At 34.3% G+C, this 16,474-nt stretch overlaps 1 protein-coding gene across 2 annotated transcripts in view; it reads left to right on the forward strand.

Moving 5' to 3' along the window:
- KLHL1 (kelch like family member 1) overlaps positions 1 to 16,474 on the forward strand; it is a 382,458-nt gene that overhangs the window by 351,280 nt on the left and 14,704 nt on the right. For both annotated transcript variants that reach the window (XM_059996028.1, XM_059996029.1), the window contains one exon: positions 10,122 to 10,334. In XM_059996028.1, coding sequence (XP_059852011.1) covers positions 10,122 to 10,334 — 213 coding nt within the window. The remainder of the gene's footprint in view (positions 1 to 10,121; positions 10,335 to 16,474) is intronic.

The following is a 16,474-nucleotide window of genomic DNA, read 5'->3' on the forward strand; positions in this document are numbered from 1 at the left end:
GGTTGCTTTTCCTGTTTTACTCAGAGAAAAACATAATCACTAGAAAGTGACCTTTCACTTCAGACCCACATCAGAAAATTGTTTCAACATTCAATAAACAGTTGTTTATTTTTCTCTCACCTGTACTGACATGACTTTATTTACCTCTACTGACATGACTTTTTTTACCTCTTGTTTAATTTTCACCTCTCACTAATGTGTCATTCTAACCTGACTGTTGCTTCTCTGAATATTATTTTGAATAATTTTCCCAATTAAGGCTAATAAAAGCCAGTGAACAGCCTTCTTGAGTTTAGATCATTCATGATACCTTTATTGTGGAAAAACAAGGCATTGGTTCATGGCTTAAAATTAATGAGCGTATTCTGGTGTATTCAAGAGCAAAATTATATCAATTTTATGAAACATTTTGGTCAGTCATCCAATGAGACAGATTAACCTAAGTCGTAGATATATCATCTTAGGCCAGCATAGCCACAGACTTACTTGATGCATAAAGGGAATACAACAAAACAGTAAATAGACATTCTGGTGTAGAGAGTGACCATATAAAACCTCAGACTCTCCAAATAATATCTACACTAGTAACTATTTTTGTTTCTTATTTGCTCTGTGCCTTAGCTTTGTTCTTTCAAGCTTTACTTTGTAACTAAAAGGTCTTTCCGGTTTGTTTCCCTTTATTTCCTGAGTAAGCTCAAAAAGCAGATACTCATACTGCCTGAGCACATCCATAAATAGTCCTGAATTTTAATAAATGTATGCTCTGGTCCTTGGAGAATCTGCAAAACAGATTTAAAAAACTGTTTGTTTCATGATTCACCATGGCAAAACTGATTTACTCAGTCATTCAAAACCTCATGTTAATAATACACATGAAGAAGCTGCTATTTCTGTGCAGACTGAAGTTTATACAGTTTGAAATATCATGAGAACAGGAGTCATGTCTGTTGTTTTCTCCAGTACATCCCAATATCTAGCACTGTATCTTATTATGCCTCAAGCTCTGCCACTTACGTGGTACTCTCTAAGACCATTTCTATTTTTGTATCCAAACTTTGACATTCTTTTTCTTAAAAATGAACCCTAAATTGTAAAAGATTTCCTATGATAAACATGTCACCAAATGCAAGTTCATGTGCCTGAGGCAGTGAGGCCAAACAAACCAAAACATCAGAGTTAAGAGCAGAGAAACGTTTATTGCAGGGCTATGCAAGGAGATGGGTAGTTAATGCCCCCCAAAACCCCAAAATCCCTGAAGGATATCAGCAATGAATTTTTAAAGACAACGTGAAGAAGGGGCATGGTTGGTTGTTGCACACTTCTTGGTACAGGAATCCTTTGTTCTTGCAGTTTTCCACATAGGTCAGGCCAAGATGTTCCTGTAAACCACAAGCAAGACAAATGTTAATCTCTGTTCTGCAACATTTTATCTCTATATGAATGGAAAAGTGTCATACCCTTAAAGGTCAGAGCTTTGAAAATGGGCCGATTCATATATTTCAAGCTATAGGCAACATTCTTAACTCAAGCAAAAGCAATAGAATACAAAGGTTAAAGTAATAGAAACAGATTTAATATGGAGTCAGATTTGTTCTTCCCTATTACAAGCAGTTTGTATTAAAATTGTATTATTTTAGAGTCACACATTTAAAAAAAATCACTTATTTGCTGAGTCTCACTGAGAGCTGTTAATAGGCTTAGGAGATTTGTGATTTGCCTTCTGGAAGAAATGATTTCTAAGCTGGAACTTGATTGATTTACCAGATTTGCAGAAAGTGAGAAAGAACTGCAATGAGAAGGAACAAGCTGTGTTCAGTTCCTGAGTGTGAATTGCAAATAAAAGGTGGAAAAGTTGAGTTTAGCTGAAATATAATGAGGAATAGTGGCCCCAATAGATTGGATAGAAAGCCAGCCTCTAGGTCATAGCAACTTGGCTAAGGTAAAAATATTATAAAAGGTTTAAAAAAGGGCAGCAACATGGATGTATTTCAATTTTGTAAAAATCACTCTGGCTGAAGAATAATTTATAATTGCTCAAGGAAACTAAAAAAATTATTAGAATCTCATCACAAAATTAGATTGGCTGAGATGCATTCCAGTGGTTCATAGGGATTACTTGATAAATCATGCCTCAGAATTAAAATGTATAGCAACAGAATGTTACTGACCAGGGTTCTTGGCCCCCTCAATCAATAGAAATTGATAAGAGGCCAGGCAAGAAATTCAGGCAAGGCTTTATTGGGGTTCTTGCTGCAGCAGGAGGGAGTGAAGACAAGTAACAATTTTCCTTGCTTGCTCCATGAGGCAGGGCAAGCTGCTTCTTTATATGGGATATGGGTGGGTCAAGGATTGGGCCGGAGAGGTGGCTTGGGTGGTCTGCCCACCCCCATGGTGGTGCTGTGTGCAAGGTGCATATGCAGTACCCTGCTTTTTCTCCCAACACCCTGTTTTTTTTGTTTTTTTGTATCTTTTTATTCATAATTTGCCCCAACTGTACATGTATGCAGCTATTTTTAGTCCCTTATACTTTCTTTGTATTTTGCTGCTAAAGGAGACATTTGTCCAGGTGCAAGCACTGCAGCAATGGTCTCAAGACCCAGCCTATCTCAAGAAGACAATTCATTTTGGCTCCCTACTTGAGCATAACTACTGCCAAACTCCTTAATTTAGAATTCAGTGGTTTTATGAAACGACCTCTCTTTCCTTCTCCAGTCTTCTCTCTTAACCACCTGCCTTACAGACACCTTATGTCCCAAACATAAAGAACGGCTTGATGTTCACACTCTTCTGCATTTTTACATACTCATCTCTCTCTCCAGATTTCCCTTCCATTTTTTTCTTAATAACTTGTGACTGTCCACTGTCCATTTAGTTTCTCTACCCAGATTTTCATCTGGTCTTTGGATACATTTGAAAACTCTCTGGAGTGACAGCCTAACACAACTCTAGATCTCTATGTGTGTTAAATTCCATGTGGCAAGATTGGTACAAACACAATTCAGTTTATTGTACTTGAGAACAATAGTGTAAAAAAACATTAAAAATATATTAAGATGTGCCTTTAAATAAAACCTAAATGAAATTATTTGTAATATTTCCATCACCCAAAGCCTAGTTTAATCTGTACCTTTTCTATTAACCCTTTTAAAATTCACCAATTTAAAAATAATCGTTCCGTCTTTTGCGTTCCCAAGACACAGGATTGATACTTTTGTCTGCAATATGTCAATATCTTATTTCAGCGGAACTTAAACAGGTGCCTTTTCTTTGACAACTTCCATTCATACATCATTCTTTTTCAAGAATTGGATATGAGTGCTTGCTTCATTCATTTTTTAAAAATTCACAAATAGGTACTTGCTATGATGATATATCAGAGAAAATAAATCAAATCTGCCCTCAGAGACCTTACATTATATTAATAAGGGAAATAAGAAACATCAAAAGAAAGAAATTCAGAATTGTAATAGGTGTAGAGTGGGAGTTGGCAAGGAAACATGGAGGGATTAAAATTGAAGTGACCATTTCTACCAGGTTTTGGGTTAGTAAATCCTACTAAGTTGGGTGGGATGCAATTCATTAACCTAAATTAATTTCTGTATTTATAATTGTCAGAGATTTCTTAGGAAATATAGGCACATTCTAATAAATAAAGGTAAGTGGGTTCTGTTAACCATATGCTATAATGACAGCAAGTCCCTCTTGTTTGGGGCAGCAAATTATGCTCAGGGACTGAGATTGTCTTTGCCAGTAGTTTAAACACAGCTTCACTGTAGGAATTTCACAAACCAATAGCATACAGGGTCATGTCTCTTAATAAGCTAATAAAGAAATAACACACCCATGATAGATTAAATACACTATTGTTCCAGGCAAGGGGAGAAGATAGAAATAAAGTCCAAATTTACTTGAAGTGTACTCTTTCTATGAGTTTTGGTTTCTGGAAGAGGCGGTTTGGTTTTGCCAACAAAAAGCTGATGTGCAGCTGCCAGTGGAAAATTAAAAGTCCCTCAGTTGCTAGAGCATGTTGCTAGGGAACGATGGCAGTGGTGTTGACAGACAGGCTGATAATCCTGGGGATCACCACTGGCTGATAAAGAAGTCTCATTTATCATAGCAGAAACTAATGCCCAAGATCTTCCGAGAGCTAAATTAGCAAAGGGTAGCTTTGTCCAGACTGAAACTCTGGGATAGCCTTCGCGAACTCTCTGTGTTTATAGTCTAAATGTTCCCTTTGCCAGAGTTACTTCTCCACAAGTTTTTATTGAAAAGCCCCCAGCTGGGCCCCTCAGCAGCTGAGCTACTAAGTGCTTATCAATCAAGGGCAGATGAGATGATGACATCCAGACACAAGTTACTTCATTCTTATATCAAAACAACTTTACTTCTAAAAACAACTTCATTTTTTTTTTTGGTCATAAATAAGTGAATTTGAAATCATAGCAAACCAATACACAATAACAGAGTCTCAGACTGAGTTTGCTACATGTACCAACATTTCTTAGTAAGTGGGAACAAAAGCAGCCTGATGTGTAAGCTTACTGAAATCCCACTCACTGTACTCTCAGGCACTCAACTAGTACCTCTCATGGAAATTATTCACTGAAAGGTACATGCAGGAGTATTTTGATAGCAGGAATGACAAGCCTTATCATGGGATCAGATGAAAGAGTTCTCCATCAATTAGGAAACAAAGGATCAAACAAAGTTCTGGATCTAGAGATTTGCATCAAATGTGTTATACTGCACTTTCTATAGCCATTCCTGAAGTTATGTACCAATGATAAGATATGCCACATATTAAATAAATTTCCCTAGTGTACCGATTATAAATAACATTAAATTTCTGGGGAAAAGAAAAAGTGGGATCAAAAAGACTTTCTAGTGGAGACATACCTGAATTGATTAATGAGCGATGAATGAACAGTAACCCACCCTATATAGTAACAAGGTACTTAGGACAGAATGCACAGTGGCACACAGGGCTGGAAAAGATCTAGTGCTGTGGCAGAAGGTTATAATTGGCTCTTAATAGTCATTCATTCCTTTTTATATGACAGCATGCACAGCACTGTTAGCTAGGCAAGTGGCCACCTAAAATAAAGATAACATTTCCCAGCACCTGATCAGTCGGGTATTGTCATGTAACTAAGTTCTGGCCAACTGGATGTAAAAAGTGAGTAGTGAAACTTAAAAGATTGATTCTTAAAGGGAGAGGATGCACTCCTTCTTCCACTTTTCCTTCATCCTTCTGTTTGAACTGTGACTGTGATAGCTAGGACTCCACCTTCAGGACCAGAGGGTTTGTAGACAATTCTCCATGGACTTTTAACATTCCTGCACATTTTCCAAGCAAAAATATTGGCAACTTTTTCCACCATCTTTTCAAGGATATTTGTAAATCGAACAGCTTTGGAAGGTAGAGATAGTGTCTTTCTTTTGGGCAGAGAGCAGGTTTGTTCCTTGAGAGAGCAGGAACACAATAATAAAGATAATATCTACCTTCAGAGCAATGATTGGACAGGTTTGCTGGCAGCCCCTTTAAGGATTAGCAGTTCCTAAACTCCAGATGTGAGAAAAGTCCTCTATGTAAATAAGCATTCACATGAATCTCTCTGTATCACCCTGGTGGGATTTGGAGGGACAGGGGAAACCCATGTGAACATAGAGCTCATTCTATCTGTTGTGCATGAGAAACAAAGTCATTTCTTTCTGATCCCAGAATCTTGTGTCTTTTACCAGCATCTATGAAACTGTGGTAGGCTAATTTGTTAGCTTTCAGGCCTGGGAAAATTTCACTCTTCACAGTTCTTGATAAAGAGTCTTATCCTACAGATGATAGGTTGAAAGTTGGAAGCAGCCTGGGTCTCAGCTCCTACCTGTAAAGCCACTTTACATACATTTGAACCCATATCTTAACTAATACAGAATTTATTTCTTCCTACTGCCATATTGTATGGACAGGCATCCCCGAAGACATTGAATGTTTGATTCCAGACCACCACAATAAAGTATATATTGCAATAAAGGGAGTCACATGGAGTTTTTGGTTTCCCAGTGCATGTAAAAGATATGTTTACACTATATCATAGTTCATTGTGTGCAATAGCATTATGTTTTTAAAAACAATCTGCATACCTTAATTTAAAAAATACTTTATTGCCAAAAAGTGCTAACCATCATCTGACAATGCAGGATTACCATAAAACTTCGATTTGTTAAAAAAAGAAAAAGGCAATACCTGCAAAACTCAATAAGGTGAAGCACAATCAAATTCAATAAATGCATAAATCATGCATAAATAAAATGAAGTATACCTGTACTAGAATATAAAATACATGGTGCTGAGATGGGCACCTGGCAACTAGATCTCAAAACAGGAAGACTTTGTTGCTAAACTTTATATAAAACCTTTCTGTAGGCTGAATAAACACATAAGTTAATGAAAGGGGTAAGGAAGACTCATTCATTCTCAGCAAAATTCTAGAAGCATTTACTTAAGTCAGGGGTATTTCTGACCTCCTGCCAATTTTTGGCATGCAAGGAAGGATATACAGGTCAATGTTCACAGCAACCTGACCTATGATAGTGATGTCTCCTAAGAATGTTATTTTTCTGCCCTTTTCTCATTGTCTCTGAATGAAATTCCAGCTCCATAGCATGGCATACAATCCCCTTCATTCTCAGTCTAACCTTTTCATCCTACCAGCCATCTCTCTTCTTCCCCTCCTTTACTACCACCTGTTCCACCAATATGACATACTTGCCACTCACCGGCTATGACCTTTCATGTCCCTTGTCTTTACACATAATGCTTTCCCTGTATGTAATGCTTTCCCCTATTTCTTCATCTTACAAATTTCTACTCATCTTTCAACTCTAAGTTAAAATATCATGGCTCCTTTCTTGCCATGAAACTGTCAGCTGTCACTTCTTATGTTGTCAGTGCATTTACTTCTAGTAACAGATCCTTCTCTGCTCTTCATATTCTCAACATCTAATTTGTCATTGTAGTAAAACAAAACAGGGAATCAGTCTAAACTATGATTAAATAGATATTAAGAGGAGATCTGAGAAGATAACCTTGGATAATTGTCCATGAATTTTTGTGTGTACATTGCAACATTTATTCTAGCTGCAAAATATTTTCAAGTATTGAAATGCATCTGTTGGTTTTAATAATTACTCCATAAAGCAGCCCCAAAGGACACTATTATCTATTCTATACAATTACAATTTTCTCATTTCTTTTGCAAAGCTTTTTTTGAGGAAAAAATTGTAGTGTATTTATTATTTTCAACCAATTTTGCTCTAGTATTAATAATTTATATTACATTATCAAAATTACAATAATTTCATTGTTAATCTGTAGACTATATAATAGGAAGAACATTAAAAGGGACATTTACCAAATGAAATAAAACCCTGATAACCTAGCTTAGGCTTTAGTAAATAATTTATAAAATAAGAGCTATGATGTATCAAACATTTATTTTACAAAAAAACTGTCAGATATTATATCATTTTTATAGAGGTGTTACATAAATTTCTTTTGTATAAACCCATGTGTTACTGAGTTTTATTAGGAGAGGGTTCACACAAAAGGCAGAGAGATTGAATAAATAGTGGTTTATAATATATATATATAATTATATTAAAAAGTCAATGATGTTGTAACTTGTGAAATTTAAGTTACATTTTCTTTTCAAATACAAGGCTATGCTAATAGGCTCGACATTTGACTTCTATAATGTGAGCAATATGTTTAATTAATTATCATTATTTTAATATACATTTAGCTATATATTTGTATATGTAAGGATTCTTTAATAATTTCAAAAAAGTGTGATAAAGTATTGTATAGAATTATTTTAGTATCAGCAATGCTGGGTTCAGATAAAGCAACAGTATAATTTGTCACTATAATGTGTATGAATAAACACAGTAGCTTGAAGTCAACCATTCCATTAAAACAATAGAAAATAAAAAGGGGAATACCTTTCTTATATGTAACCTATGTACCAGGGACTGTGCTAGGTGCCCTTCATGAAGATACTTAACCAATAAATAAAATCTCTGCAAAAGTTATTTTGCTAAGTTTTAATAACAATATCTCAATATTATAGCATACTTCTTTTGAGTTAGATCTTCAATTTAAATGAAACACAAATAAAGTTCAGATTTCGTGAAGCATGAACAAGTTTTTAGGATGATAATAACTTCCGAGTGAATAATCATTTTACTTCTGGGTGACTTTGCAAGCTAAATTGTCCAATACTTGTCCTTTAAATTGCTCCTATTGGTTAATTTCAGCATATTGCAAGACTGAGAGCCAGCCAGACAACTTGTGAGTAATCAAGCAAAGAAACATTACATCCATAATGGGAACACTTGGGCAATCAAAAGTATTTTTTCATGGCAGGCATTGAGAGAAACATAAACATCTTAAAAATATCTCCAGGATTTGAAGTCAGTTTAAACATCATATTTTAGACTTACTAAAGAATATTAGAGGAGGAATTTTTAAATCTAAGGCCTAAGCTATTTTATATACTAAGTAATAATGTCTTCCTATGCATTTACTTAGTTAGAATTAAGTCTGTTTACCAATATATTAAGCATAATGTCCACTAGCAAAGCAAAAATTTCATGACATCTAATCTTATTAAACCATAAACAAGTTATAACATTGCTCTACTCAAAATCCTCCCATGGCTTCCTGTTTCACTTAGGGAAAATGTCTACATTTGCTTTAGACATTAGAGAAATATCTAAACACCTGTGTGAGGCCTACCCTTTACCCCCCACCCATCATCTCCTCTGCTACCCCGTCCACTATCTCTGCTCTTGCTGTTCTGGCTTCCTTGCTGCCCCTGGAACTTTGCACTAACCTGTTCAATCGACTTCAAATCTTCTCCCCCAGAGAAATTCCTGAACCCACCTCCAAACACTACCATCTTCTTCAAGATTTGGGGCAAACATCACCTTCTCAATGAGACCTTTTTTGATCATATATTTAAATTTGTAACTACAACTCCCACTCCCACCATTTGCACTCCTGACCCCACTTCCCTGCTCTATGTGACTACAGCCCTTAGTAGTATATAATACATGTGTTTACTGTGTGTATTATGTCTATATCGCTCCTAGTAGAATTGAGTGCAAGGAATTGTTTAATGTTTTGTTCATGGATATATTCACAAAATTTGGGATGGTGTGTGACATATACTAGGCATTCAAAGTTATGTGTTGAATAAATGAGTAAATAAATAAATTCAACTCTGTACCTTTCTGTGATACAATCTTCATGGCTATTATTAAATAAGCAAGAATGTTTTTACTAGGAATAGATGATGTATTTCTGCTTTTGTATTCTATGAATGTATTTTAAGTACCATGTGTGCTGTAATATGTCTTTTCCTGGGTTCCTATCATACTTCTTAGTAATGAAACAGCAAAATAAGTGTATCAAGTAAGTTTTAGCGATATTCAATCAGGCTAATATCATTGTACTCTTGTTTCCTATAAAGTTTTGTCTATCCAGATAACACATTAGCTATAGTATAGGTGCTGATTATGAAAGCTAGTGTTATGACAGTATGTGTTTAAATTATTCTATTTATTTAGTGTTCTAAACTGTGAATACAGAACACAAGAAGTAGGCATGTTTTACCTACTGGCAAAATCAATAGCAAAATCAATTGCTGAACAACAAGTAAGATAATCGATTTTCTTCTGATTATGCTCATTTTTAAGAAAAATTGAAGATAAATATATCTTATTTTAAAATAGGCATTCCTCGATATTTATTAAAATAATGTATTAGATGATTTAATTATTTACACAAAAATAGTTTTAATCTAACATTCTAGAAATAAAGAGGTTAGAAAATTATCATTTTAATTTCATCTAGTATATAGCTTATTAAAATCATGGGATTCAGGTATACTTAATTAGTTATAATGTTCCTTTAACAAAAACTTCCATGTGAAGTAATATATTTTGAACACATTTGAGGATCATGCTGTGATTGAAAATTTATTTGTAAAGGACTTTTCCTTTCCTTCATTTGGTCATACAGACTGTAATACTAAATCATGTTTGTCCAATTGTGTTTTTAGGTTGTATTCAGTTGGAGGTCGTGATGGAAGTTCCTGTTTGAGTTCAATGGAATATTATGATCCTCACACAAATAAGTGGAACATGTGTGCTCCAATGTGTAAACGAAGAGGGGGTGTTGGAGTGGCCACATGTGATGGTTTTCTTTATGCAGTAGGAGGTCATGATGCTCCTGCTTCAAACCACTGTTCTCGGCTGCTAGATTACGTAGAAAGGTAAGACCCCAAGGCACGGTTATAGTGAAAGAAAGAATGCGAATTACATTGATACCTAATGCAAGCGATTATAAAATCTGCATAATTTAGGAAAGTAAATTCAACTCCTAGAGCTGCTTTATTAGTCTCTCTCTTTCTCTCACTCGTGCGCGTGCCCACGTGCATGCGCGCACACACACACACACCACTTTATGCCTTACCTTATTTTTTCTTTCCTCATCCTCCCTCCCTCCTTCCTTCTTTCTTTTTTTCCATTCTTTTCAACTAATATTTTTTAAAACCCTACAATTTATTTTCACATAATTCTAAAGTTATCTTTAAACTTCCCATTAATATGTTTTAAAAGGTCAATTAAAATACAGTTTTAAATAATTTTTAAAATGAATGAATGTCTGATAATTCTTTTGTTTAAAAATTGGATATATTATTTATCTGTTCTATTCATCCTGTCTTATTTGTTCTACTACTCTCTTCAAATTCGTAAAGGTGAATTATGAACTTTGTTTTATGCCATACCTTTCTTAATGTAAGACAAGCGTATTAGAACTATATTGCCTATTATCCTGGTGTATAGAAGAAGTATAGATTTTCTTTTAATTCCTTCCTAAAAATGTCAGGTGCACAGAGGCTGGAGCGAAAATTTACCTTGGCTTCAGTCTTGGTCCAACTATCCACACACCTCCTGGCATGGTTATGGCTGAATTCTCTTTAGTGGATGTGGATCTCTTAGCACTTTTATGTCATGTGAATTAAGGATTAGAGAGTTAGAGAAACTTATAGTGATATTTTCTATTACATAAGGAAACATGCTGATACATGAGGAAGTGAGATTAGGAAGTATTGAGGATAATTTTTTTTATCACCTGGGATAGGATAAGTAATTCTACCTTAATGAATAACTTCAAAAGTTTTAGTGACTTAATACTATAATGCTCTTTTTTCTCATGCTGTGTGTCCATGTGATATTATTACTCTAGTACCGAAAAGGACATATAAGCTAAAATATGGACATCGCTGGTCTCCATGTCAGAAGGGAAAAGCCAGAGAATAGTACTACATTGTTTATGCATTCTTAAAGATTCAACCTTCAAGTAATATAATTCTCCTTTGTTGATACTTTGATGACAACTCAGTCACATGGCCACAGAAAACTTCAGAGTGTGGAAAGACAGTATCTGACCTGGTACCTGGGAAAGGAACAGGTGTCTGGAGGATCACACTGATGACCACAGCAATTTTCCTCTTAATATCAAGAAACCAAATCCTTTATATCCATGCTTGATAGTGGAAGAGTCATTGGAAGAAAGGGGCTGTCTCTCATTTATGATAATTTATTCTCAGGATACGTGAACATTTTTACTGAGAATAAGGCCATTGGCAAGAGATAGCTTTTAGTGAACAGGCTCTGTTCAAACTGAAGCCACTTCTAGGATAAAATACAGAAATGTTTAACAATATTGCTACTCTGTGAAATGGACTGTAGATTTATGGCTATATATACATAGAGGATGGCATTAAGCTTACCACAGTTGCAATTCAATGTTCTCTTGTCCATTGAAATTAGGAACTATAGGTGCTATAGTGAGGACAGTGGTCAGAGTCCAAATTAATAAGTGTATACTTTTATAAACACAAACATGCAACCGTTTATTTAAAAAATACTGTTACTAGAATGGCAGGTTATTCACATTTTCCTTTGCTAAATTCTTGGGAAACAATGACAAAGAAAATGAATATGATGAGGCTGCTACTTTTATGGCAAATATATAAATGCCACTAATAAAATGATATTTCATACACATTATTTACTAAGTTTACTCTCTAATGCATTAAAATGTTGTTTATGAACAGAGGCATAAAGAATTCAGTCTAGGAATACATTTATGGTGCAAAATTGTATTTAATTAATCATAACTATTTTAAGTTATAGGAGTGCAGTGGGGATGAACAACTTAGGTAATGCAGAAGCACAGCATCATCATGATTCTTATCTGAGCTCATACCATGTGTCAGATAACAGCATTTTTTACAATTTCTATAAGATATATTCTATATTGATGATTTTACATAATGGTACCCCTGTAGAATTACCTTGCATGTGTAATGTAAGGAATGTTTCTTAGTATATAATCATAGGCAAACAAATCATTAGGAATAGCAGGTAGTGTACAATGTTATGTTTTATAGACAGATAAGTAGATAGACAAATGTTGTTATATGACAATGATTTCTTATAGAAGTATAAAGGTATTATAAAGTAGCAAAGTACAGTTATATAGCACCTATCAAAAATTGTAAAGTCAGGCTTTCTTAAATGCAAGGAACATTGGTACTTCATATCAGAACAGATAAGAAAGCAGAGACTGAGTAAGAACATGAAGTTTAGAATAGTTGCTGGAACAGTAAAAGCTAATTTTGTAACCAAGCCTCACCCTAGTGAGAGCATCTTAGTGGACAAAAGCAGTGTGCAAAAATGCAGTAAGTTCTAGCAGAATTTAGACCCAGAAGGTGCAATTCATTAGAAAAAGCACATTCATCTATTCACTTACTCAATAAATACTGTTCTGTGTGTGCTTTCACCGTACTAAATAGAGCTTAAAATGTATTAGAAAAAAAGAGATAAAGAAATAAATAATTAGAACTTTGAGATCACAAAGCTGGAAATCATGCAATGGATCAGAAAATATGCTCAAAGCCATCAGTACCACTGCTGGCTAATAAGAGATCAGGACCACCTTTGCCCTTGAATCTACATCCCAGTAATGAGACCTGATAGGAAAGAGATGTCAACATTAAAGGAAACTCCTAAACCTGCCTTTGTAATATCCACTCTTGCTTCCTCCAATCTTTTCCCCTTAGAGTAGCCTGAGGAAACTTTTCATAATACAGATTTGACCTGAAAGTGCAATGGAGTTTTCCTTTGTACGAATTATCAACATAATGAAAAAATTATTTGTTTTACATCAATTTTTCCACTAAACTAGATTCTATGTGCTGGCCAAGATTGTCTTATCTATGCCTATACACCTCCACTTGGCTCAATTCCTGGCACTGAGTAAGCACTTAACAAGCATTTATTAAATCAGTCAGACACCAAGAAAAAGAGGTGTCAAATTTCTCACAAGGAAAACATTATGAGGTATACTGTAAATAGGTAGGTAGGTAGATAAATAGATAGATAGATAGATAGATAGATAGATAGATAAATAGATAGATAGATAGATAGAGATTTTAAGAGGAATAATAGAGGGATGGATGAATGTTCAGATGGATTGAAGGAAAGATAGACAGGTTTTAAAAGGGATAAATGGAGAGATGGATCGATGGATGGATGTTTGGATGGACTGATGGAAAGATATGTAGATAGATATTGATTTATTTCTTCTCTATTTGCATGTGAACACCCATTTCCATCATCATTGGCTGAGGATTCATGATTTACATATACTTCAGGCATATCTTCAACAGACAGAAAATTTTTGATTGAGACTAAAATATTAAGCAATTAATCATATATTTGTTGAAAATTATATCATCATATCTTATCAACCAAACACTATTAACAATAATCACAATTTTGATATATAACTTATAATAAATGTACAACTTTTGTTCAAAGTCTACCAAAATATACTCCAGTCATAACAGAAAAAGTCATCTAAAATAACAGTATTTAACTTATTACTGTCAGGGTATGGCTCTATTTCTATCATCTTTAGACCTTTGTTAAAAATGAAATAATTTAAGATATGCTGTCTGACATACAGGGATAACTACATTATCTACTTTAATAATTCTTTTCAGATTACCATAAACATTAATATATAGAGCAAGTATGGAATTTTGGATTCTTTCATTTCTCTTAATTTCTCATTTCATCCTTTTGGTTTAGACATAATCCAAGAATTTCTGAACACTGAAGAGAGATGATAAAGGAGAGACTTACTTTTTATTTAAATTATGGATGCTATCCTAGGCCTTAAGTAGCACATTAATATATTAATTCACATTTTTGATACGTGAGATCTTAAATTTTCTACAAAAATGTAATTCCTTGAATTGTTTAAAGTTAAAATGTTAGGTAGGCACTATTTTACTTTATAATAAATATTTCTTTTTATTCTTCTTAAGATCTTACTGTTGGAACCAGCCAAATGAGTGCAGCATGAAAATATTTTTTTTTGCCTTTGTTTTTCTATTATTGTGCATGCATAATCTTTGCTACTTCTTTGATAACAAATTATGTTCAAATTTCTGGTAGAAATATATACAACAGATGGAGATCCAGTCTATGTATATAAAGCCCTTGTTTTATAAGTAGATGCAAAAATTATTGACTATACCATAGCCACACTAAGTTATATTTGTGATTAATATTTGCCTCAGTAGCTTATGAGGCAAGTGTTATCTTTGAAGTGGTCAGCTGGACACAGGGAGTGACAGAGTAATCTGTTGTTCTTGGATATTCTGTCTGGAATGCTGACATCATGGTAATTTATCTGCAAATTTTGGAGGAAGGAGAACAATTCTGTGGAAGGTAGATGTACATGAAAAGATGAAACATGTGATGGCGTATGTAGATGGAAGGTTATCAACGCTGGTATCGAACTCTGAAATTCATTTTCACATTGAGAAAGGTATTTAAAAATACATAATTTGGACTCACAGCACTAGTAAATTTTTCTATTATATGAGTAGAGAAAATAATTACATAAAGAATCTATTTTCCTTAGTTTTGAACTGTTAAAGATATATATTTTAAAAGTGAGTTTTTACTAGCATTAAGATCTTCTGTGTATGCTCCATGTTCTGTTGATTGACAATAGCTTAAATAATTTTTAAAACTTTAATGAGAAAGCTACACCTGAGAGGAGTCGGAGTTGCTTAGTGGGTCCTTGCTTTCTCCGGTTCTGTCACCAGCTCATCTCTCCTCCCCTCAACCTTGAAGAGTAGATGTAATGGAATATGACCTAATCAAAATAGAGTTTTTCATACACCTTCATAGAAAAGTTTAAATCAAATTAACTTTTAAAAATATGTTTGTATAAAAATAAGCAAAAACTGTTGAAAGGGGGAGCAGAAATCTAGTTATATTGTCCATTAAACATAAGATAAATTTTTATCTTCTAATTGTGGAAATAACAATACTTGAAAAAGTAATGGTACCTCAAAAATTTCAAGCGGGAGTGTCAATGAGAAACTAACTTTGTTCTGTGGTTGTCATATGCCTTTGGCAAGTTTTCATTTTACAGCCAATTTTAGCCACTATATACGGATGCGTCTCTTTCCTGAGGGCTGGAAACTTTAATAGAGTCCCTGATGCAGAGCTCACATTCTGACCATGAAGGCCAAGGTGAGATGTAGGAAAGGCAGACAGCCTAAATGCAAAAAGACAGCAGCCACCCCGCACCTGCTTTTTCTTTTCTTTCTTTCTTTTTATAAACAGGCAACCTGAGGCAAAAAAGAATGCTTAGAACAAAATTTTGTCAAAAACATGAACAGATAATGATAAAGTTCGCTGTTAGTAATTGTTTGGAAAGAGCTTATACATCTGTGGATCTTTCCCTAAGCTAAAAAATGCTGTTTATTTCATTTGGGGGGTAACAATTATGTGTATCCCCAAGCTGAGAGGTAAATCCACGGAGTTCTAAATACAGAAAAATCAATTTAGATTCATTAATGTGAGGACAAGGATAACCATTACTGGGTAATTTTGAATTAGTGTGATTACTGCATAAATATCTGAGAGAGAGAGAGAGAGAGAGAGAGAGAGAGAGAGAGAGAGTGAGTGTGTGTGTAGGAGGGGGTAGTTTGGACTCAGTTTTTCTTTTGGTTTGGTTTGATTTGATTTTCTAGCAATATATATGTTTAAATATCATCACCATTGCCAGATATAAATTAAAAGATTGCTATTAAACACATGAAATATGTTACCTACCACTGAAAACAGGTATATTTAATTCAAAGATTTGGATCTTCTAGGAGAATGCACTAAATTTTTTAACTTTTCTTCAGGAATTTTGTAAAATGTGAAAAGAATGATATCTATTTCAAAGTGTAGGATATTATTTTAAATGTGTACCTAGATATAGGACATACTAGTGTTTTCTTAATTTTCCCTGAAGTATGAGTATATGAGA

Source organism: Delphinus delphis, chromosome 18 (assembly GCF_949987515.2).
Source record: "Delphinus delphis chromosome 18, mDelDel1.2, whole genome shotgun sequence".
NCBI classification, from domain to species: domain Eukaryota; kingdom Metazoa; phylum Chordata; class Mammalia; order Artiodactyla; family Delphinidae; genus Delphinus; species Delphinus delphis.